At 47.0% G+C, this 25,255-nt stretch overlaps 1 protein-coding gene across 1 annotated transcript in view; it reads left to right on the top strand.

The window, feature by feature from the left end:
• SLC7A10 (solute carrier family 7 member 10) overlaps positions 1-24,639 on the top strand; it is a gene marked incomplete at both ends in the record, with an annotated part of 46,100 nt that extends 21,461 nt beyond the window's left edge. Inside the window, 10 exon segments of the mRNA XM_082320842.1 lie at positions 6,405-6,609; positions 14,143-14,294; positions 15,071-15,196; positions 16,185-16,338; positions 18,028-18,151; positions 18,247-18,350; positions 19,479-19,575; positions 22,788-22,937; positions 23,293-23,470; positions 24,512-24,639. Coding sequence (XP_082176968.1) covers positions 6,405-6,609; positions 14,143-14,294; positions 15,071-15,196; positions 16,185-16,338; positions 18,028-18,151; positions 18,247-18,350; positions 19,479-19,575; positions 22,788-22,937; positions 23,293-23,470; positions 24,512-24,639 — 1,418 coding nt within the window.
• Positions 24,640-25,255: the final 616 nt, after the last annotated feature.

Raw genomic sequence — 25,255 nt, 5'->3', positions numbered from 1 at the left:
AAAACTGATATTTGATTAAGGTTAAGAATACGAGAGGGCTGAGCATGTGAGTACCATTTTTTTTTTCTTTATTATTAGCAGAAACATTTTCACATGCCAAGGGAGCAGGCTTGGGCCAGCAGACAGAGACAAACTGGGGCTCATCATTCCGCTCTCCTCTGCTTGGCACACTTCACCTGCCCCATTTCACAGGGCTCCATCTCTCTCCATCCTCTGCTTTTGTGGCTGGTGTAATGCATTGAGCATCTGCAGTGGGCTTGGGGCACACAGCACCACAACACAAGTATGGATCTACCTTGCCCAAGCAATTGTGCTGTGTGAATACATCAGTCTCTCCTTAGGCTTGATCTGGAGGTGGCGAGAACATCACCCACATGGGAAGCTCATAATTTAGCATTTTTAGATGAGGTGCTGTGTACTGTGATAACTTAGTATGGATTTGTTGGGATTGGTCACACAACTTCCAGTAACTGGCTCATACCTCCCACACAGGCTGTATTATTACCAACAAAAATTTATATATATAGTTCTAGACAGCTTATTCTGTATTATATTCATATGTCCATGGCATGAACATATATGCAATTCAAGCATTAGTTTCCTTTTGGTTCAGAAAGGTACCTTTGTAGCGAGAAACTCTAATAGAGGCCATGAAGGAGCAGAGAAAGTGGCTGTTTTACAAGAAGAAATTAATTTTTTCCATCTATTGACATCTTAGGAAAAAAAATAAATGCAGTGAGTATCAGGAGTACCAGCGCTAGTAAAGCTGAAACAAATTATCCCCGACATGGTAAGCACAGTAACGAGAGTCTCCCTGAACTGCACAGCCAATTCTTTCTTGCCCTAAAGTTGCTCACTAAATTCCCTCCAGTTCCTGCTGACCGAGGCTTGTTTTGAAATACCTATTTGTAGGTAAAGCATGTGCCTTACTGCTAAGTCTCCTGGCCTAAGAGCTTCTGCTAAGGAACATGAGACCTCCTGAAAACTCGGCTTCTCATCAGGCAGTTTCTGACATCTCATTTTCTTGGAGTGTTTCAGCATCTCCACCATATCTATTTTTAAACACGTCCTACGCCAAGTGAAGCGAAGGTACTTCCCAGGCACATTTACCACATTCATGGCAGGTTTCCCTAAGAACATTTTGTTGTCGGAAAGGGCGTAGCACTTCCACTCCTGCTGATACGGCTTTTACACATGTTGCAAGAGCAAAATAATAGGAAATCCATCATGAGGTTGGAAGAGAATTTTGCCTTATCATATATTTGTTCATGAAGGACATTAGATCTTTAAAAATATGATTAACCACTTAATTTAACAAAAAGAATCCTATGAATGTTTGTATGAAAGGACCATCCAGAAGGCTGCCTGTTCCTTCTTGTCCTGCTCCTTCAGGTAGCTGCACCCAGAAAGCATTATTCTTAAATAAAAAAAAAAAATTACTAGCTATTTCCAGCTCAATACAGACTTGCACATGAGGAGGACTGCTTTGGCAGCCTTGCCATAACAGGAGGGCATCACTCCAAGCCACGCTGTGCCACGGATGCCTCCTCCTCACGGCAATTTGGGTTTGGCAAATTGGCAGCCCCTCTGCCAATGCCCCTCGCTGCCCAGCACCCGGTCAGCCGGGGCCAAGCAATGCCCTTTCCTAGCGGCAGAAACCCGACGCACAGAGAGATTCAGGGCTGTGACAAAGCCAAATGCAAGCATTTGAAAAACACGCCATAGACTTTCTGTCTATGTATCAAGACTACACTTTATCACTGCCATGCCAGACAGCTGTCGCCACCTTATCTCTGCGGTTGCACCTCACCAGGACTTGTCTCTCTTCTACGGGTCCATCACAGCACGGCCTGATCACTCTGCTTCCCACAGCGCTGCCGACGCTTATCTCCCCATTTCCCCACCCTTCCCAGCCCGCCAGCAGGTCTGCCCATCACACTGAGGCAGCTGAGCAGGTACAGAAAGGCAGGCACACAGTCAGCTCTCACCCCCTCGCCAGGATATAAGCCATAGCAGCGCTTGGGGGTTGCCCCATCAGCCCCACACAGCACAGGTCTGCAGGGACACCACGCTGTAACGTTGCACATCAGCTTCAACATTTGCTAGATTTCTTGTTTGTTATTGGTTTGGGGGGTGCCATGCTGCGTTTGGATTTTATCCTTTCTCTACATACTGACACAATGAAAAGGTGACAGAGTGTGGGGGTGGAAGCTCTCACTAGGAGCTTGCTGAAGGATGGGTATTTGCATCTGCTGTTTGCTGCCAAAAATAGCAAACCTGAGCTAAGGTAAAAGAGAGCACTGAGCAGGAGGAGATGGTGTGAGAGGAGCCAGGGGACTCATTTAAGGGTTATTCTGTCTTTGGGCAATTCCTGTTTGTTCAGTACTGGGGTTGCCAGAACATAAACGAGTACTGTCCCATCTCAAAGAGGCAATTAAAACCTACAGATCTATTGTAGTGAAAAGTGGTATGTCCTAAATTCAGTATGCTCCCCAAAATACCACTGGCTCCTCCCAAAATTGCAGTATTTTCAGGTGCATTGATCTGTGAAAAATAGATACACACAGGTATCTATGCTGGCAGGTAGAGGATCATTTTTAAGGGTCCTTTATAACTTAAGGCCTTTCTCCATATGCATGAGTATGACTGTTACAATTGCAGCACACAGCAGTGCCAGAGACTTTGTCAAGACAGTTTTTAAACTCCTGAGGCAGGTGTTTCTTTTTCAACTTAAATTCAAGATTTGTTACAGTTCCCAAACAGGGCACAACCAGTCTTCCAGAAAAAGCTTGTCTGTTTTAAATACGTTGCAATGCTTCAGCCAGCAGGAGAAACTTTGACTAAAAAGCCTCATAAATTTTATCAAGTATTATGTATGCTTTAGCAATACATTAACTCCTCATCTATCTTCTTGAAAGTTTTCACCACTCCTCTCCAGCCATGTAGCTTCCCAGTAGGGAAGACCCAGAACGAATCTATTAGCGCTATGAATAATATTGTGCGACTCATCCACATCAAAACCCATTCCTTCAGCACAAGCTGCCACGATTAATGCTGTAGCAGCGGTTAGGGCTCCCTGTGCTAGTTCAGCTAAGGAATAGCTATATTTAATTTTACTGTTATTCTAGTGTGATCTAGTTTTGATAACAGCTACAGCCCCGATCTGTTTTTTTGTTTTTGTTTTTGAATGCATAGAAAGTGCTTCTGGTCCCAGAGGATGTCTATCCCACCTGCAGCAGGAGGTCTCAGGTGGGAGATGCCTCGGTGTTGCCCAGGGATTCCCTCCATGGCTAAAGATCTCAACACTGACAAGATTTTTCTAAGCTTTACCATCAACCTCCTCCATCACCATTCAAGCCAATTATTTGTGGCGTAATCTTATCTGTGCATCACAGACATTAAAAAAAGCAGCCCATGCACACAAAAATGTATTCCTTACAAATAAGTCTGCAAATGTACAGACAATATCTTCTCTTATTCAGCTCCTCTCTAGAGTAAACCCCAGTCCCTCACATCATATTTTAAAGTCTCTGGACAGGGAGCCGCTGAGCTCAACCCAGCCACCACCCCCGGCTCCAGGCAGGAAGGAGGGAAGAGTGTGGGCAGGCAGGGCTGGCTGTTCCCTTTCCCTTGCTCATCTCCCTGCTCCCACCCATTTTACACCTTCCCATTTCTCCATATGTGAGCCGTGGTGCCAAAGGGGTATCCCTGCGCCCTGGGCTCCAATTTGGGGTGGAGGGAGGGGATTTGCATGGCTGTCCCCTGTGCCAAAAGGAGAATTTTAAATAGCCTTCAAGTTAATCTGTGATCGATTTCCTTGCACATGCAGCTCCTTCCTGAATAAAAACCTGCCCCTGCCTTGCGCTTTGCCACTTCTTAAGTGAGCCCTGGGGAGATGGCCCCAGCCTTCGTGCACCGCTGCACCCATCTGCACAGGAAGGTGTCAGACATAGCAGGAGGGTCCCCCCCGTCACTGGTACAGAGGTACCCCATGGCTCATGCGCCAAAACCTGTCCTCTGTGGGAGCCGGTTGAGCACTGTCACAGACACAGACCAGCCAGCTACACAAGTTGCTTGCTGAGCCCTTTAACAATACATTAGCAAATAATTTTTTTCTTTTTACATGGCTTTCAGGGATGATATAAAATTTAATAATGTTGCTTTAAAGGCATTATCAAAATTTTGGTGCTATTCAGTGTATTTTCTAAAATGGCAAGTGTGGCTTTCAACTTTCATCTAAAAAGAAAAGGACTCTGGCCTGCCCATGTCTGTGGAACAACTCTTACACAGGGGAACATGGCCAGCTGCAAAGCTTACAAATTAAAATTAAAAGTTGAAAGATTTTTTTCAATGTCATGCCTTTTTAAACCGATTTCACAACTTGTGGGGGGTCTGCATTAGTTTCTTTAATCTGTATCACCATTTCCTTACTGCTGTGCTTGGCCAGCCTTACTTGAAGCCGCTGCACTGCAAATTGAGCTGCCTGGGGGCACTTCATAACATGGTTCAACTGCACATTGAAAAGCCAGCTTTTACACCGACACAGCCCTCATATGCAGCACTGCCCTTTCACAAGCTGCCATGCCGGCAAACAGGAAAGGCACAGCCCATGTCCCACCACCCCATCCCAAAAATGTATCTTTGCTGCATTACATATTACTGTATTTAGTCAGATTCTCTGGTTTGCCCTTGCGGTGCTATACTAGCACTTTAATGCTCAGGGAATAGCTTCACCTGTGGCAAGACCCTCACACCACAAGCAGCCCATTGCTCCAAGAAGCCCAAAAGCCTCTGGGCAATCCGGCAGGGATTCAGCAGCAGCAGGGCTTCCCCCATCGCCTTCCACCCTTCCGCTCTTGCTGGGAAGCAGGCACCTGCTTATCAGTTGCCAGAGTTGTCTATTTTCTACCTTTCAATTTCATTTCAAAGCAGAGATAAGAGTATCTGCTTCAACACACAGGCTGCAAACGCACAGCTACGTACGAGCACAACCAGGGTAGACCAGCTGGATGAGCCGCACTTCCAGAAGATGCTTTAAGAAATGCGAGGACAGAACTGAAGCCAAATGCAGCAAAATTTGGCATAACTAGACATATTTAGGGAACCTGCTATACATTGCAACCTGAAAAGTATTTACAAAGCAGAGGGGAGGAAGAGAGCTTAGATTTGATGACGCATAGGTTCAAAGGCTGCCAAGAAGCTGGTTTAGGTGACAATACCTCATTAACAACCAGTATCCTGTATTTTATTTTCATGTCTACACTGATAAGAAATGCCGTTCAACAGCATAGGCTGAAACTCAGCTCTATTAGTGAGGATTTTAATACTAACTCATAAAAAAGAAAGCCCTCAGCAAATACCTACAACAGCAAGGTCTTCACATCCTTTTGGTCAAAGAGTGCTATTCAGGTATTGCTCAAAAAGTTCCAAAATTGAAAAAAAATAAAAAAAATAAAATAAAATAAAATAAAATAAAATAAAATAAAATAAAATAAAATAAAATAAAATAAAATAAAATAAAATAAAATAAAATAAAATAAAATAAAATAAAATAAAATAAAATAAAATAAAATAAAATAAAATATCTCTCCTTCCAAACCCCCAAGCACCTCTTGCAGAGCAGTTCCCGCTGGTCCGGGAGGGCAACCATGCCCTGGCCCCACGCGAACAAAGAGCGTCTGTGATAACCAGCACTCCCCTTCCACACCCAGCACTACCTCAGCTTACACGCTAATTAAACAAAATGAGTAGGACAAAGTCCACATTGTCTGCTATTTCAGTCACCCCACAATATCCCTTTAAAAATCTATGGGCAATGACTAAGCAGCACAGGTATTGCAAATATAAAATGTTAATTAATTTCTAATATTTGAGACTTTGAGATCACTTTACAAGCACGATCTTAAACCTGTCCTGGTGGCAAGAGAACCTCTTGGTCCCTACATTATAGATAGTGCTACAGAGGGTTTTTTGACTTCCCACACCCCCCGAAGATGGGCCTTATCTTGTTTAGATGCCTCTCCAGAGGAGATGAAAATCTTCATTACAAAGGTGCTTCTAACTCCTTCCGATAAAATACTTGGGCATGGCGGGTGACAGCAGCTGTCTGAGTTTATGCCACAAAACCACTAGTTGCAAACACAGATGCTCACCTGAGTCTCACCATGCTTCAGCAGAGCTGAGCACGCACTTACCGTCCTTGATTGCCGATAAACAGCAACGCTTTCCCCAGGGCGAAATCAGATAAAATATAATCAAGCAAAACCTGGAAGAGAGGGTTTGGTGGGGGGTCCTATTTGGTTGGATGGGGGCTGTGGGTTTGTTTGCCTTTCGTTAATAAAAAAGGAAATAAAGTGCATTTCTCGCTTTCTTTTACCTCACTGCAAACCTTTTGTCCTTTCCAGGTAATATCATTGGTTCTGGGATCTTTATTTCGCCAAAAGGAGTTTTAGAGCACACCGGCTCGGTGGGACTCGCTCTCGTTATTTGGGTGCTTGGCGGCGGGGTGGCCGCCCTTGGCTCGCTATGTTACGCTGAACTGGGAGTCACTATCCCCAAATCGGGAGGGGATTATTCCTACGTCACAGAGATTTTTGGTGGGTTAGCTGGGTAAGTACCCTATTACCATAAAGTAATTTGAAAACACGTTTATACAAAGTATATTAAGTGTGGAAAAGAGATCTGACTTGGAAGAGACAGTGAACATTTGTCAATAAAATGCTTTTGCAAAGTCATTCTTTCTGCTCTCATTAGAAATACCAAATCACCCCTACGCAGAGCTACGGATACTTTCACATCTCTCTCTGACTCAATAAGTCCGTGAAAGGAAAGAACAGCGCTGTAAATGACGCTGTGTCCAAGTGACATTCCTGCGTGCCAGCCATAAATGATCAGTACCTTGTACTGAGGAGCTTCATGCATCAGGGAAGCCAGGCTAAAGCTGCTTACCATAACCCAAAGCCCTCCTTTAACTCTAAGTGCAGAAGGCAGCAAATATTTCTATGGCATTACGTTGCGAGACCTTCCTGTAGTAGAATGCAGACCATCGCTGGAGAAGGACATTTGCCCACAGAAGTGTCCCAGGCGCAGATGCCTGCTTGCAGCGCTGCCTCACTTACTGCCACTGTACAAAATAAGTGTTGTAAAGTCAATAAGGGGGAAATGCTAACTCGGGGAATGATTTCTCTTTGAAAATACCGTGAACGGAGTAGTGTGGCTAAGGGAGGAAGGGACAAGTGAGAAGAGGTCATCATTTATATTTGTCTGTATATTTTATTGTGTCTTCAACGAGAAAATTAAACCAACAGCCTGTACTCACAGATCATGAGAGAAGCACCAAAACTTTCTGGCCAGCTCGCTCATTTGCAAGAAAAGAGGCCATGCCACATGTCGGTGTTTTATTTGTGAAAAATAAGCACCATAACTGCAAACTAGAGAAAGAACAAGGAAAAAAAGAAAATAATATTCCTCCTCATTTGAGATGGAAAACAAGCTCATAACAGTTGAGCTGGCTGCTGAGCTGGAGTAAATCAGCCCAGGCCTAACACCAGCAGGCTGTCCCCCTGTCCCATGGGCTGTCCCCTTGCTCGTGCCTGCCTTGGCTCAGTGCCACCCATGCACTGGGCGCAATCAGCATCTGAAAACATGCTAGGTGACAAGGTAGTTTTCTGATGCTCGTCAGACTTAAGCCGTTGCCTTATACTAGTTCTCATGAAAGTCCGTGTTTCTTCAGTTGGAGGAATGGAGGAATTGCTCCTCTGAACATTGTCCCACTTTGCATAGAAAATTACACTGGCATCGCAGCACAGATTGAGGTAACAACAACATGGGCCTGGTTAGCCAAAAATCTCGACTCGTCTTCACGGAGGTTTGTTCTCTCACGGGGCCAGGAGCTGCACGGGAAAGCCCCTGCTCCCCCAGGATGCTGTGGCAGGTGATCAGCAGCTTCCCCCGTCACCTGCTCCCAGGAATAGGGTCTGCAAGCAAGGACCATGAAAATGACAGAGCGTATAACTGCACAAGCAGCCACAAGTGCTATCCCAGGAATACTGCTGTGAGGGAGGTCAGAAAATATCAGTTTCACAAAACCGAAAGAATTATACTTTCTAGGGGAAAAAAAGAAAGTAATTAGAAATCAAGTACAACTAAACCTGGCTTTAGTTGTTCCTCAGCTCACTCTCTGTGCCATGTTCAGAGAATTTGCATGGTACCAGAAAGCACCAGGCTATGCAACTGCTGTAACAAACCACACGCCCGTTCATTGATTTCTACGCAGCATTTACTTGGGGACAGAGCAACGCTCTCACCTCCCAAAGCAGGGAGCTCTGCTGTGGCAGCAGCTCGCTTGGTGTCCAGGCTTGTGATGCACAAGCAATATCAAAAAAGCACAATGTTGTTACCCGAAGGGAAGCAGTACTCCCATTCTCGCTTTGCAAAGAGACTTTACCTTTTCTCCCAAGAAGATAAACTGTGTCTTATGTATTACAAAGGGTTGCCTTAGGCAAGAAGCCTCCAACTAGCTTTTGGTGTTGTCACAGGCCAGCAACTCAGCACCACACAGCCGCTCACTCACTCACTCACACCCAGGGGGATGGGGGAGAGAATCGGAAGAGTAAAAGCAAGAAAACTCGTGAGCTGAGATAAAGACAGTTCAATAGGTAAAGCAAATGCTGTGCATGCAAGCAAAGCAAAACAGGGAACTCATTCACTGCTTCCCACCGGCAGGCAGGTGTTCAGCCATCCCCAGGAAAGCAGGGCTCCATCACGCGTAACGGTTGCTTGGGAAGACAAATGCCATCACTCCGAACGTCCCCCCCTTCCCCCAGCTGTATGTGCTGAGCATGACATCATATGGTGTGGGATGTCCCTTTGGTCAGCTGGGGTCAGCTGTCCCCGCTGTGTCCCCTCCCAGCTTCTTGTGCACCCCCAGCCTCCTCGCTGGTGGGGGAGAAGCTGAAAAGGCCTTGACCCTGTGTAAGCCCTGCTCAGCAGGAACTAAAACATCCCTGTGTTATCAACACTGTTTCCAGCACAAATCCAAAACACAGCCCCATACTAGCTACTGTGATGAAAATTAACTCTACCCCAACCAAAACCAGCACAGGTGTAAAAAGGGGGGGCTCAGACGTGCTTTCCAGTAAGACCAGGCTGGGATTGCGCCCTGCTGCACTTTGCTGAGCCACTACCTAAAGCCTGCAGCTTTGGGGAACTCTCACAAACACTTTTAGTATTCCACTTCAGAAGCGCCCATTCCCCTGCTGGCACTTGCGCATGGGGCTCTGAGCTGAAAGGGGCCCTTTGGGAGCCTGCGCTGTGCCTCCCCCAAGGAAAAAAAAAACACTGCTTCTCCGAAAGTTCAATTTTTCTCTTCTGATTTAATCCTTCTACAGCAAGAAACATTAAATTCAGCACACAAATCTGGATGGTTTGGTCTATTCACATGAAGATGTTTATTATAGGAGCAGGTGCCCTACCCACCCAGACCACGACATTTCCTCTTCACTTCTGTTTTCTTGTCCCTGCTCCCCAAAATCCTGCCTGTTTATTAGGTTTTCCTGCATAGGCATGAGGAACAAAGAAGTACTATTTGATCATAACGGCCATTGGAGTACTACATGCCCCAGCTTCTATGCCTGGCAGCATTGATAGTTGGTTTGTGAATAAAAAAAAAAATCATAACACTGCTAGGTGTGATGTAAGAAGGTGAATGGAATAAAAGAGAGAGAGGCAGGACAGGGCCAACTCCTGAGCTGGCAGAAGCTCTGGCTGCAGAGCAGCAGCCCTGCTCCGAGTCCAAGTACAGCTAAAGGACAGCGCACAAAATGCTGCTGAAAGCAGTGGTGATGGCAAAACTCAGCTGGAGATCACCCAGCAGAAGGGACACCCCGCAGCGGCTCCGGCCAGGGGAGGGGGAACAGGCGAGGGAGGGCTGCTGTTGCACTGGGCTCTGGTCTGGCCAGGGAGCAGACTTCCCACTTTCCTCTTCATTTAGAAATCATCTTGGTTTAAAATAGCATTTGTGTATGAGCACACTAACTGCAGGGAATGTGTCACATCCCGTGCTGCTGGAGTCATCTGAGCACAGCTTATCTTACGTGCATATGGGCTTGCATGTCTGTACAGGTCATAAAAAGAAAGAACATTAGCCAAAATAGTAAATAGTAAGTTTAATATGCATTCTTGCAGAAGAAAGTGAATAAATTCACCTTCATGAAACACCCACTAGTGCATTTCTGATAAATACAACTTCTTCTGAATGCTCAGCAATAACATTGCAACTAGCACAGCTGCTTCACCAGCAGTGACTGATGACTGGACATACGTCCTTACTAAAAATCAATAGTACTGAAATCAGCAGAGAGCTTTAAGCCAAAGCTTTGGTAAGTGTCACACCAAACCGCAAGTGGAACATGCTTCAAATATACTTCTATGTTTCCTTTTTGTTGCTGTTGTTGCAAAACTCTATTTAGTTTCCAAAGGCAATAATTCTTTCAGGAATGTAGGATAACATTCGTAATCAAACTAGCTCCAACTTGCTTAAACCAGTTCAGCTTTTCCCGTGATATGGTGATCTGTACTACAGCATCTATTTCAAACTGTTTTCTTTTGTTAATGACGCACAAGTAGGGTACACTCCAATTTTCTATTTTCACAGGCTGCTTTGTCTCCATGAGGTTTTATATCTAATGTGAGATCCTCTTGGGAGTACAGGCACATCCCAAATACATGTTTGAGAACCAATTTCACCAAGTCCACTAGGCTATTAGAACCCCAGAACAAACCATGCTGTTCATTTCTTTCCACGGGTGAGGAAATCAGTATGCAGAGCTATCTGCAAAAAATTCAGTTTTGGTCCAAGGATGACTGGCACTTCCACATGAATGCCACACCTTCCCAAAAGCAGCATGTCCCACCACAGATTGTCACTTATTCCAGCGTGCTTCTAAAATGGGGGGGCAATCTAATTAGAGATATTATCTAATGCACATGCACATTGAAGTTAATGGCTATCCTCCCATCAATGGACTTTGGATCAGACTCAGCAACAAAAAAATGCAGCAGAGGCCATCCAGCTAGCAGCTATTGATGCTCAGAATACAGGCAGGGAGGTTATTTTACCAGCCCTTTCACCACCAGCACATGCAGGAGCTCAGATTTCCCACACAAACTCCAATGCTCGGGGGGGGGAGGTAAACAAAAAAAACCAACAACAACAACAAAAAAAAAACACACAAGGGGAGAGAGGGGGGAAAAAAAAAAATCACAAGAAGAGCTACACCTTCCTTTTTCTCTACATTCAGCTGTCTCAAGCCTGTTTCTAAAGGTCTGATCACTTCTTAGTCAGCAAGGAGAGAAGATTTAACTTCTCAGATTCTTCTAGTGCTGTAAATTACTGAGTAACTGTGAAAGCGTATTAGATAGGGTTCAGCTCCTGACACCCTCAGTGCCACAACTCAGCCCTCGCAGCAGCAATTCCCCCATCTTCCATTTGAAGAGCCAGGCAAAGTAATTCCAGGTGTGCCACGATGACACCTCCCTGCTTTGAGCTGGACTTTGGGCTCCCAGCCCTGGTTACACTCCCTCTGCACGACTGCCCAGGGCAGAAAGCACACCTCCAGCCCTTCGGCTTACACCTCAGTTGGTCAAATTGTGTATGCCACAACAGGAAGGACATCCAAAACTCAGTTATGTCTGCAGGAAATTTCAGCCCTGTGTCACTTAAATTAATTATAGCTGATCTGCAACAGTTGTTCTTTGCTAAGGAAATTGTACTCTTAACTCTTCCTACACAACAGATGATAAAAGGTGGTACTTTAAAAGCAAAGACTTCCTAGAAGACTCAGAATGTTGGGTAATCATCTTGGGATGAATTCCTGCCTGCCAGCCACAGCAAACACTACCTCCCCCCAAGCAATTTAACTCAAGAACAGCCGTCCCCACCCAGCTGGGCCTCTGGCTCCTGATCCTGCCCCGGCAGCTGCCGACAGCACTGCGAGAGCAAGGCAAGTGCTCAGCGGTGCCGCCCCGGCCCCAACAGCTGAATGTTCAGGGACGTGAACACGATCTGAGTGACCGCCGTGGGTATCTTTTTCTCAGAACCAGGCTTTGGTTAAAACTTACCTGGAAAAACAAGATAAAAGTGGGCCTGCATCATAGGCAACCTTCCGTCTTATTTTAATGCCATATCTCATTTGAGCTTCCCATTTGACAGTGCAACTTTGTCACCCTCTGCTAAACCTCTGCATTTACCTTAATTGGTCTTATCAGTCCTGCATGTATTTCAATTTGGCACGAAACAAATTGACTATCAGAAATCTATTGAATTATTCACATTCCCATTAAACTCTATTCTACCCAATACCAACTGTAACGCACTCCATATTATAACACAGAAGCAAGGGCCAATTTTGCCTGAAATACTGTTTTTAGAGTAATTCTCCCCACTGAACGTTTTTAGCTGAACACAGTTCTCAGCGTACATAAATTGTAAAGGCTAAGATAAACGTGATAGGGAAGGGCTGGTGGCCTCTGCCCACCAAACCCCATGGCGCCATGGGTGCAGCTCTGCCCGAGCCCTGCCAGCTAGCAGGAACACTGCTGGGCACACACAGCTGGGGCTCACGCAGGGGCAATGAGAGTTGAACTTGACCTCACTCAGCACCACCAGCATCCTAAACCTATCCACAAATTATTATTGCAGTCTTTAAGTCATATTTAGTCTTCAGGGGGGACCGGCTGGGTTAACTCACCCAGCAAGCAGGGTCTGCAGAGCTGCCCCAAGCTGGGTACACCACCCACAGCACCAAATAGCACAAAGCAATTACTGGAGGAAACTGCTCTGAACCACGATGAAAAACATTAGAAATTGAAAAAAAGAAAAAAAGAGTCACACAACAAAGTTAAGAGAAAGGAAAGAAACCCCTGAGTTTTAAAAACAATAGTGCCATTTCAGAAGGCAGCCAGCTCTTGCATCATGCCAGCTTACCAAATTAACTTTCTGGTAGTTAATAAGAAAAAGGAAGCATCAGATTGCCCCATACTTCTCAGAAACAACAAGGCAAAGTAAAGGATGGGACTGAGAGACACTCACCACCTCGGCCCAAGGAGCAGCTGGCAAGCAGCACTCCCTCCCTCCAGGTTAAGGGCACCAGGAGGGACTCCCCCAGCTGTGCCAGATTTAAGGGGCTGGCAGCAGGCAGCATGCTGGGAGGGAGCAGCCTTTAAAAGAGCAACTCACGTAAGCTAGAAATTATACTGTCTTATTTAGAAATATTGTTTCTAATCCTCATTTGTGCTGGGCACCCCTCCACATTACATTTATGCATGTATATGAATGAATGAATGAATGTATGTGTATGTATCCGTGTGTGTATCTATCTACATAGCAAGGATTTTGCTTTCTTACAATGACTACTTCTCACTACGGAAATACTACTTCAAATATTTTAAAGCACTAACCAGATCCACTGCTGCTTTTATAAGATAAGTATTTTTTTCCTTTTCTCAGAGCGAGGAACCACAATATCTCACACTTTACATTTGCAAGGGTACCTCATTTGGTGCAATCACCTTCAGCCACAGCTGGAGGCAGCCAGCTGGCCTGGGTGGACCCCAGCTGAGGGATCACAGAATACTGCAGCACTGAGCTGCCCTGGCCCAGGTCGCAGAGCCAACACAGATGGTGACAACAAATCCCTCAGTGACTGGCGAGGAGCTGGTAGCAGCCCCAAGAGTGCAGCTGGCCTGCAGCTGGGGGCCCTGCCAGAACCCTTCAGAGATGCCTTCAATGTAGGGACTGCTGTCTGCTGCAGTAACATGTCAGCCCAGGAGCAACAGAGATGCTTTCACTTTGACATAGAGAGCTAAATCAAAGCATGCCCACTGGGCATAATCCTTTCTCTTCCATACGTCCCTAAACCGTGCTTTGCTTAAAAATGTTTAATTTAAAATCCAGATTGTGCTGGGAACATGAGAAAAGGGATGAGGAGAGGCACAAGTAGGTGACTGCTAGGTGTGACCGGGACAAAGGTGCTCGGTCCTGATGCCTTGGGAGCCATCCCAAAGCACTGCACAGCTGAGCATGCATTACCTCCTCCAGCACCCCCCAGCACTGCTTTCTTGTGCTTTTTCTTGTCTTTTCAGGTTTCTGCTGCTGTGGAGCGCAGTGCTTATCATGTACCCGACCAGTCTGGCTGTCATTGCGCTGACCTTCTCAAACTATGTCCTGCAGCCCGTCTTCCCTAACTGTATCCCCCCCTATAATGCCTCCAGGATCCTCTCCATGGTGTGTTTACGTGAGTATTTGCTTCTCGTGCACACACAAAGCTTGCCTCGGTTTTACATGGGACCACTTGAGGGGCCGCTCCAGCCAGGCTGGGGTCATGGCCACAACCCAAAAGGCAAGCGGGGAGGTCCCAGGACAGGCACCGTGACCGGTGTGGGATATTCAGTCCCTTCCCACTTGCCCTCAGCAAGCACAATGGGCTGGAGCGGGGCACGACAGTGCCCGAATCCCTGCAGGTCCCAGGGAAAGTAGCTGCAGGTGAGCTTGTGGGACGGGACAGTACTGTGCTCCCTGCAGAGCTATGGGCACCCAGCACGGTGACCCACCGGCTTGGGTGACCCACCAGCAGATTACCCACCACCATTTGAGTCCTTCCTAGTCATCTTTTACATTCACAAATGCAAGCGTGTAGGAACCGCAGCACGCCACCGGCTCCGCATTAATTACTTACGGAGCTGGCAAAAGCAAACCAGAGCTATGGAGCCTGAAGAGGTTCACCATTTCCATGAGGAGGTGGCGATCCCTGCACGTTGAGCACGACTCAGGCACAGTTACCAGAGTTGGGGGGAGCCCCAACCAGCAGCGCCCAAGGGGGGGGCTGCCAGGGGTGCCCCTGCAGCTGGGAGTCTCCTAGGGCAAGGCAACACTCCTCCTCACCCTCACTCCTGGCCACACTAGAGCTCCCCACAGGAACGTGCATGTCAGTCTGTGTTTTTCAATGCTTTGACTGTGTGTTCTTAAATAAACATAATTTCATTTCACTGAATTCAGTCTTTTGCTCTCCAGTCCTCCTGACCTGGGTGAACAGCTCCAGTGTTCGATGGGCAACGCGCATTCAGGATATATTTACAGCAGGAAAACTCTTAGCCCTGGCCCTTATCATTATTGTGGGCTTCATACAGATCTTTAAAGGTACTCTGTGAGACAGCTCTAACACGGGTATGGTACTGTTGATAGACTTGACTTTTCCCACTTACTGCACTGTTTTCTCCTTACAAACTGACCCGAAGGAGCGCTGGGTTTAGCCGAGCTGCGGGGCTGTATACTCACACAGCCATGGAAAGGATGGCACAACAGAGAAATCAGCTGTGTCCCCTTAAACAAGTCCCTTTCTGGCCCACCTTGTCAGTTGAGAATGTTTCAGAATAGTTACTGAAATTTTTTAATCATCTCTTGTATGTATGTTCCTTAAATTTGAAGTACTCTGGGTGTAAAATGAATAAGCCGTGCCTTGCCCAGGCAGGAAGAAGACACCTGCCTCATTTTGGGCACTAGTCCAATTTCCTACAAAAAGTCACTTATAAGATTAAAAATAGGTAAAAAAAGTCTCGCTGATTCACCAACTTAACAGAAAGCAGAAAACACAAAAGGATCACATTGTTTTTGTCTTGTATATGATGAGTCATATAAAGGAAGATGAAATATGGCATTTACAGAGAGCACAAAACTTCTTTTCTCAGTGGTAATAGTCCCACAATCTTGACAAATCTTCCAGCCCCATAGACATTTTATTTTTCAGTATTTCTACTAAACAACACCAAACGCTTGTAAAAGAAAACTGCATTAAGAACAGATAGGAATTTACCCCGCCAAGGAGCCATCCTCAGATGGTGCAGGTTGGCAAAGGGTCCCGTGAGTCGCAGCGGTGACACCGGTGCCGTGGCACAGACGGCAGTGAGGGATGCCCGTGCGTACAGCCCGAGCTGCCTCCCCAGGACGCCGTCCCGCAGAAAGCACTGCAAGTGCAATGCCAGACCATGGTGACATGAAGAGCATGAAGTCCCAAATCCAATAAGGAATAAAGAATAAATATAAAGAATAAAAAGCAAAAGTTCACCTATTTTCCAATGTCTCTGGTAGGTAGGGGTGGCTTAACCTCTTGCTTGCACTCTCTGTGCAGGAAACTACAAAGAGCTGACACCAAGCAACGCATTCAATTTTTGGATGACTCCATCCGTGGGGCATTTAGCATTAGCTTTTCTTCAAGGGTCATTTGCATTCAGTGGCTGGAACTTCTTGAACTATGTAACAGAAGAGCTGGTTGATCCCCGCAGGCAAGTACCCATTTCCATGTCATCTACATTTTCTTGAAAGTGCTGAGACTTTGGAGCCATCTGGTAATATTATTCATGTAATAAGCTGCAGTGATGTCCTTCCGTGTCTATGGGACCAGTCTTTCTAAAGGAGAGAGAGATTTTTTGTTTAGAACAGATAGCAGGCAAGTTAAAGAAACACTGAAATTAAAAATACATTGCACAAGGCATTAACTGAATCAAACCAGCCTGTAGACAAAGCAGTGTCTTTATGGCACTGTTCAATCATACAGTGCTCCTACAGCAGAAAATTAACCGTTGATGAGATGCCACACAAGTACCTATAGGGAGAATCACTTCTATTAGAAAAATGTTGAATTATGCTGGGAGTTGCTTTGCTTTTTCACCTAAAGTGGATCTTCCACAGACACCTGGAAGAGAAGATTAGAAAGTCGTGGTGAAGGCATCTCCCTGCCCCAGCATGGCTGCGGGCACCTGCCCGCTGGGGCGACCAACATCGGGTCGCTGCTGGTCCTGGGTATGGGAAGGGGCTTGGAAATGATTTGTCATGAGCAGGCTGGGAAAGCTGGAGGGAAAGTGAATTTTAGTTTAGTAAAGCAAAGCTCAAATGTTTCAACGTTTCTGAGCTGATGAAGTGGAATGACAAATGCCAAGAGCAGCTCTCGGAGCATTAGTTGTTTCTGGGCATCCAATGCACACAGCAATTAAACAAGGAGAAATTTGAGCTATTACACAGCCTGGATGGGAATGAATTAAAGCTGCAGCCTTATGAGTGGCTCTGCACACACCTTCACCCTAGTGAATGGCAAAGTGCATGTCCAGAGATCTTGGCAGGAATAAAGAAAGTGTGGTAATGTGTTCACTCAATAAAACATCAACATTTTAATGGACCACCACAATTTCAAAGCTGAGTAATGAAAAGTTATGACTTAAACAAGGCAAATATGGCCTTAGTTGAGAAATAAAGAGAAAAAGGAGTGAAAGGCCTTTTTAAAATTATTTTTGCAGTCTCTGAGGGGAAACTAAAATATAAAAAAATAATTGGATAACCAAAAATACTTCCCATTTTTACTAAATCTGTTCAAAATCACAAAGGTTAAATATGTGTTTTAAAAACTTTTTTCCAAATCTGACACACAGAGAAAAATGCATTATTGCGCTAGACACAGAATGGTTCAGGTGTCCACCTCTAAGCAGGTCCCTGGATCGGAGTCAAGTATGTCTGTACTACTGTAAGTTCCCACGGTGCTGTATGACCAGACCAGGTTTACGGCATGGGACAGGCCAAGGCAGCCACCTGAACAACAGGATCCCGTTCCTTTTCAGAGCAGGTGAAGGTAAAGCAAAACAAGGCATTTTATTCCACCACTGGTGCCTGCACATAGGGCTTTTGAGAAACAGCTATTTTGTTTTTCAGCAACACGCTGCTTCTGTCCCAACCAACAGGCTAAAGGGAGCACGTGGTGTTTTTGTCCCAGGGAGCTCCCCTGCAGATGTGGCATTTCGTAGCACTTTTAGCCTTCTCCAACCTGCAGAGGGTCAAAGAGACGATGGAAACGCTGCTCTCCTCCAGAAAAACAGCCGATGAACCCACCCAGCTGGGTGACCTCCCCTGGGTCATACACGGTTGTTGTGGTCTCGCTGTGCATGACTGTAATTTCTTACCTACCCTCCTAATTCTTTTATTAGGAACCTACCTCGTGCCATATTCATATCCATCCCATTGGTGACATTTGTGTATACGTTCACCAACATTGCATATTTCACTGCCATGTCACCCCAAGAGCTCTTGTCCTCCAACGCTGTGGCGGTAGTAAGTAAACCATTCCCTGGATGTCTAAAATACACTTTGATTTCGGTTCTGTGCTTTGCAGTGTATTTCAGTTTCTCTGCCTTCTGTTGCTTTAGACATTTGGTGAAAAGTTACTGGGCTATTTTTCCTGGGTTATGCCAGTCTCAGTGGCCCTATCCACATTTGGAGGAATAAATGGATACCTTTTTACCTCATCAAGGTTAGATGGAGTACAATTTTATGAACATTATCTAATTTGGGGAGGGGCTGTTTTAATTTCATTTGCTAAAGAAATGCTAGCTAGACATTTTGGATGTTGTACAGCATGAGGTCGTTGTTGGGCATGTTGGATACATTCAGTTATGAATTGCTCTGTTTTGAATCAGCAAATGTAATATTGAATCGCGGAATTTCTTGCAAAATAATCCTGACGAGCTACTGAAAGTGTCTGCAGATGTGCAGTAACTCACAGTAACAGCCAAACACGGCTTTAGTGTGGAACCAAAGTCATTTTACATCAATAAAGTTCCAGCAGCTACAAGCTAAACTGTGCTTTGCTCAAAGAGGAATTTTAGGGCCTGGTGCTGTTCCCAGTTACAGACATTTTCATTCCTGTGCTGGAAAAACTCCTTTCAGGCAAGATGCTTTGGACGCACACTGCTGATAGTGGGGCCAGAATCTGTAAAGTCTATTATGTTGTAGTCTATGAAATCTATTTATATTAACTGACGTCTCTGAACATAATTAAAAAGTTATAAAAATTTTTTGAGGAAACGACTCAAGTCTTAAATACCTTGGGAAAGTTATTTATATCTCAGCACTTTCATAAGTGTAATGAGATGCAACAAATCTGAGTGCATATGTAAGAAGTTATGCACTTAAAAGTGAAATCTTAAGGCATGTTAAACCTTATCCAAAACCCTTTTGACACTGGCAACATTATCTATGAGGGTTTTTATACCTTGGTTATGTACGGCTGATCACCACAGAACCTTCACAGTATTCATCCCACCCTGGGTAAGGAGGCAACGCTGGCCAGCAGACAGGGACTGGACAGATTTTGGTCCTCCTCCTCAGAGGTAACTCGGCATCTCAGAGCAGGTCATTTCACAGATGACATTAGCCGTTAAAGGCCTCGTATACTGAAGGGTCTAGTTTAAATAACTTACGCCAGGTTACGCCGGCAGTCTCTAGTCGTCTCTCCAGTCACAGCGCAGCACTCACAGGCCACAGCTGCCTTCCATGGCAAGACCAATGCGGGCGGTTGAGATTAGAGATGTTATATGACTAGATATTGAAGAGATTGTTGTACACCCGGTGGATTCAGCATTACTATTCTTATTTCCAGGTTATGTTTCTCTGGTGCCCGAGAAGGCCATTTGCCAAGTTTGCTTGCCATGATCCACGTCAAGCACTGCACGCCCATCCCTGCCCTGCTCGTCTGCGTAAGTTTTACCGTCCCTGCTCTGCTGCCCGGTAACCTGCTCTTAGAAATACTGAATCACAGAGAGGAGAGCTGGAGAAATCCTCGAGAGGCCATTTTACCCCAGAGGAGCAGAAGCAAGTAGGCCTGGAGTGCTGCTGGTGGGTGCTGGCTGAGCCGCTCCGATGGCCCCAGAGAGGAGCAGCCTTCAGCCTCTGAAATACTCTCTCCCACTCCCAACCCCCTGTGACACTGGGAGGGTTACCCTCATACCTAACTTGAGCTGCAATATAAGCCCATTACCACTTGTCCTACCCACAGCAGAGGTAGAGACTGGCTTTTGAAACAGAGGTACTTCATTTAAGAAAAGATGAGTTCTTTTGACCAATTTTGCCTGCTTTCCACAAACATTTGGAAATCCCCATGGTCACTGCTAATCCCACTCGAGCAGGGCTGGTTTAGATTCCTCCACCAAAGCCAGACACATGGCAAGTCCCAGGGAGAGGACAAAATGCTCCAAAAGTTACTTACTCTGAACGAGCAAGACATCTTGTGAGGGATGATCGGGCAGTGCTCTGAGGACCAGGGGTATTTCTTTTCTGTGGGCCAAAAAATTAAGTAGGGATGATGATGCCAGGGGCCCTGAATAAAGCATCTGCTGGATGGTACATCAGGCAGACAAGAGGTCACTTGGAAAGATCAGAAACCAATGGGCCAAGTGTTGGCAGGGCTCGGGGCTGGTCAGGTTGCCCGTGTGCTCCCACAGGAAGATTTCTCTAACTTTTTATACAGCATAAATGTCCATGATACTAATGACTTACAGAAGTTATTATTTGCAACAAAGAGCTTTTTACACTTTTACCAATAGTGAAGCTAGAATATGTGATGGGTTTTACTGTGGCGTAGAAGATGTTAAAGAGGGAAATGATTCCTGGTGTTGCCGTCCCCGGCTGCATGGCCCGAGCAAGGGAATTCCCCAAAGGGCATTTGCTTGAAATCTTGGCTGCATCAATGGCTGCCAACTGCAGATTTGCCACTGATATCAAAACAGCGAGGGTTTGACCCCAGCTGCACTAGGAAGGTGCACATTTGTGTGTCCCCCGGCTCTGACAGCAATTCTGGCACGATACACCCAGACCAAATTTCACCAAATAAGCTTCCTGCACGTTCCACTTTTATGACAAAATACCCATCTAGTTGAGGCTTTATGGCATTCCTGGGCCCCACCACAAACATTTCACGCGTTGCCTGTGCAGGGTTTCGGGGTAAACCGCTCACGGTCTGCCCTGCCCCGGGCAGCCAGAGAGCACTGGCCCCATCACGGGCTCCTGCCGGGCAGCTCAGCACTGCTGGTGCCGATGAAGCAGAACTCCTGTGTCCTTAAAAATGCATCGGCTGAAATAACACGCTGAGTTTCAGAGGCTGTTTTGCTGTGAAGCAGCCCTGACACAAGCAGGCTGGCTGAGCTGAGCTGGCCGATCAATCAGGTGTACGCCAGCCCCCCGCTCTGCTCAAGCCATCCCCTCGAATTACAGTGCAAATCACAGAACCAACGCTGCATATCAATTCATCATTTGAAGGCGTTTTAATGCAGCTCAGGATATATCAAATGCTGCTAGGAAATACTAATTTCTTAACAAATAGAAATATAAAAATAATAGTGTAGGCAGCTACAATAGCAAACTGGGTCAGACTCTAGGCAAACCTAATTAATACATGAGGTTCCTTTTTCCCTTCCAATGAATCACACCTAGCTCTTTGCATGGAGAAAGGTTTCTTTGTACATGCAGAAAAGCCTTTTTAACACCACCAGTGAGACCTGTATTTTTACTAATCCTTTCAAAAATGAAGGGGCCAAGCTAAATGTAAAATAAACAGACCGAGGTTTTTTTGCAAGACAGCGGGGAGCGGCCGGCTCTCCCGCCTGCCGTGCCGAGGCTGTGGCCAGGCGATGGGGGGAGCAGCACGCCCCTCTGCAGCCTGGTACCACTCGGGGATCACGCCCACGCCGTGAGCAGATCTGACACATCAGTGTCACCTACGCACGAAATCTCACTGCTCCGAGCGGCGTCACTGCAAAACCCGTTCGTGGCAGGAGAGGGTCGTATGTGTGTACGACACCGCGAGCCTGTCAGAGGAAAGCAGGGAACGTGTTATATGACACCGATACACAACATCGTCCGATTTCAAATCCATTCTGTGGTGAGACTGCTCAACGTGTTGAAATCCCCTGCCCCTGCCAAGCCTGTGAGGCTTTGAACAAGGGAACAGGGGGACTGAAGGGTCGTTTGATTGCGGTGGAGCGTAACTCCTGGTGCCGGTGGCGCCGAAGCCCTCCCTCCCGAGAGGACTTTGCTATTGAAACAGCTAATTAAGAAAAAGGGACATAAGCAAAACGAGTCTGGAGTAACACAGCCCCAAATCCTGTGCACTCTCTGGAGGGATTTGGATATTTAGTTTCTCTCAGGCTCTGGCCACCAGCAGATGACGTTTGTAGGACCGGTACGTGGTGCAGGCAGGGGCTCAGCTCCCGAGGTACCGACAGGCAGGGGTGCGGGACCCAAGGACCAACCCCCTGGCCCCCGAGCCAGCTCTCCTGGCTTTACAGAGTTATGCAGAAATACAGTACAAACAAGCAAGAGTAGGCACGGAAATTTCCGCTATCCATCTGCCTGTTTCCAAACACAAGCAATGCTCAAAAGATTAATGATGCCGGTCATCTGTAGCACAAGCTGTGGGCTGGCGAGGGGAAAGGGCAAAGCTCTCATTCTTTATCATATACAGGGCACCTGCAACAACGTAGTGCACTGACCACAACGTGTTAGTCTGCAAGAAATCCTTCTTTTATCAGAACTCCTCTCCATAGGGTTCAATAGTTTTTAAAACACTCAACAAAAATGGGTGAGCGGGGCCCTGGGGAGCTCTGCCAGTCCTCCCAGCCCTGCCTGCCTGCCCACGGCCAGCGGGGCCACCTCTGCCAGCACCCCGGGGTATTTACAGACAGACCCACTGGTCTCGGGCATGCGCCAGGTAACCCCGAATCCCCATTCGGTCCCAGCCCTGGAGGCACAGCTCGGGGATAACGCACCGAGCTGCAGAAGGGAGCAGACGCCCAGTGGGGGCCATAAACAAAAGGGGTTAACAGCTTTTATGGGTTTTTTTGCTTGGTTTTATTGCTTTTAAGCTACCATTTCTAGTGATAACCCAAGTAAGACCATGCTTCTCTCTTTGCAGTGTTTGGCCACTCTTATCATCATGCTCGTTGGAGACACATACACGCTAATCAACTACGTGTCATTTATTAACTACCTCTGCTACGGGGTGACAATTATAGGCCTGATTGTGTTACGGTGGAAGAAACCCAAAATCTTCAGACCTATCAAGGTGACAATGTTAAAGCTCTTGATCACAATAGTGATGCAAAGGGCGGGACAGGCGCACCAAGCCCTCTGTCCTCCCATTTTGAAGAACAGTTTCTTTTTGGATGTAGTGATAGTGCTTCAAGGTCCCAAACCATGTCCTAAAGTGCCGTTAGTGGAAAAACAGGATGCACAGGCAGACCCCTTCTGAACTTGCTGGGATGGGCAGAGAGGATGACAGTGGTGGAGGGAAGGGGGGCACGATCCATGGGGGGTCCTGAAGCCGCAGCGCTGCCCGCAGGCCCCCACGTTCCCCTGCCGCTGGTCGGCCACTGCTGTTGCTCTGCACAGTCGTGCTCTGCTCTGCTCTCTCCTGGCAGGTGAACCTCCTCATCCCCATCACTTACCTGGCGTTTTGGGCATTTCTGCTGATCTTCAGCTTGTACTCTGAGCCGGTCGTCTGTGGAGTTGGACTCATTATCATTTTAACTGGAGTGCCAGTGTTTTTTCTTGGAGTCTACTGGAGAAATAAACCAAAGTGTGTAAATAGGCTAATAGGTAAGCCAGCGCCGTGGTGCCTCGCTGCGCTCCTGGGGCCGCTGGTTGTGCTCGGGTCTGCAGGGATCTGCTTAACCTCTGATGCATCGGCACTAAACCAGGCAGGGAACCACTCACCCGAGCCCCACCACCGCTCGCGGTCACGGGCAGCCCCTGGGCACACAGTGCCTCTGGCTTCAGCGGTGCTTTTGTGGCCAGACAGCACTTGCCTTTGAGCAACTGCTTTTCTCGCTCCTGGGCGTTTGCCTCCTTTCGTGCCCCTGTGCATCTCCCCACCTGCTCAGCTTGCTCACGGCAGCCTGTCCCGGAGCAGATGCACAAGGGTGTAACTTCAAGCATATGAAGACTAAATGAGCTATCACAAAAGGATTAATAAATGGCCGAGAGCTTTGCCTCCCTCCTGCCCTGCTTTCCTCCCGCTGTGCCACCAGCATGTCCCGCTGCACAAGCCACGCACGGCATGATGAATTATTTCATACTCAAAATATAAGAAAGCCTGACTTTATCACGCACATGAAATTAAAACTGTACCTAAGTCTTCTATGTTTTAGTTGTGTTTGGTTTTTAATTGTTTTGCTCCAAGGTGAGGGCTTTCACAGAAGCAAGCCAGGCCCGGCCCTTTGCTCAGACCGGAGGGTTTCCACTGGCCGTGGTAGGGCTCCGCTGCCAGCAGCTCCCCGAGACCAGTGGTCCCCACCGCTGCCGCAGGGCCGGTGCAGTGCCAGGAGGGCTGGCAGGCGGCCCGGCCCTGCCAGCCTGCCATGCCCAGCGCTGGGCAGCTCTGCGAGGGGCCGGGGAAGGGCTGTGGGTAGGCATCCCTAGAGCTGCCCAGTCTTAACCTGCCCCTGCTTCGCAAACACTGTTTTGTGGCTGAGTGGAGGTGAAAAGGGTTGGAGGGGGCGGTCAGCTGTGTAGCAGGATCGAGCGGCCCCGGCTGGGAAGACGCACGTTCGGTCACACGTTGCATCGCCCCGGCATCGCGCTTTTGTTTAGAAGAACTTGAGCATCCCCATTAACCACCCACACGTTTCCTCTTCACAGAGTCCATGACGTGCTGGGGACAGAAGCTGTGTTTTGTGGTCTACCCTCAGGGGGGAGTTGCCGAGGAGGAGGAGGCACCCTCGGCCCGCTCTCGGCGACTGGCGAGCGAGACGGCCGCGAGGAAATAACGACATGGCCTCCGAGGCTGAAGTGGCTTCTTGTTTACATGCTGATTTTTGCAAAAAGTTTTTCTGTTTAAAAAAAAAAAAAAAAAAGTTTCTAGAGCTCCAATAGCGAAGCCCATAAAATGAGCTACACCCTTTATGGCATCTGTAGCTTTTAGTTTTTCCCTAAAAAAAAAAAAGGAAAAAAAAGAGAAAAAAAAAAAAGAAAAGAAATAAAATATAAAATAAGGTGCTGGTTGTTTTTTTCTGGCAGCGTACTCGCTCAGCAGGGGAAAGCAGCACAGATACAGCTCTGGAATACTGATTTTAGCAGCCATAAAGGTCCATCAGAGACATATGAATTTAGGCATTTCAAAAGCAGGGCAGCTCCCGACGCAAAATCAAAGTGGAGAAATCAAGAGAAAGCAAGGAGACCCTGGCACACCCATCCCAGCAGGAAAATTCCTGTTGCTGTCCCTGGGTGGGGTGAATCCCCACGTAACAGATGAGATTTCACAGTTACAATCCAAAAGATCATCCCTCCACGTACCTGCAAGAGCACAGCACGTCTGTCCGAGCACCCGAGCACCCACACCGTCGCGGCCGGCCGCGCCAGCGGCAGGGTCGTCGCACTGAACAC

This window comes from Platalea leucorodia (genome assembly GCF_965183815.1).
Source record: "Platalea leucorodia genome assembly, chromosome: 8".
Taxonomy (NCBI): domain Eukaryota; kingdom Metazoa; phylum Chordata; class Aves; order Pelecaniformes; family Threskiornithidae; genus Platalea; species Platalea leucorodia.
This window is presented reverse-complemented; position numbering and strand designations above follow the sequence as displayed.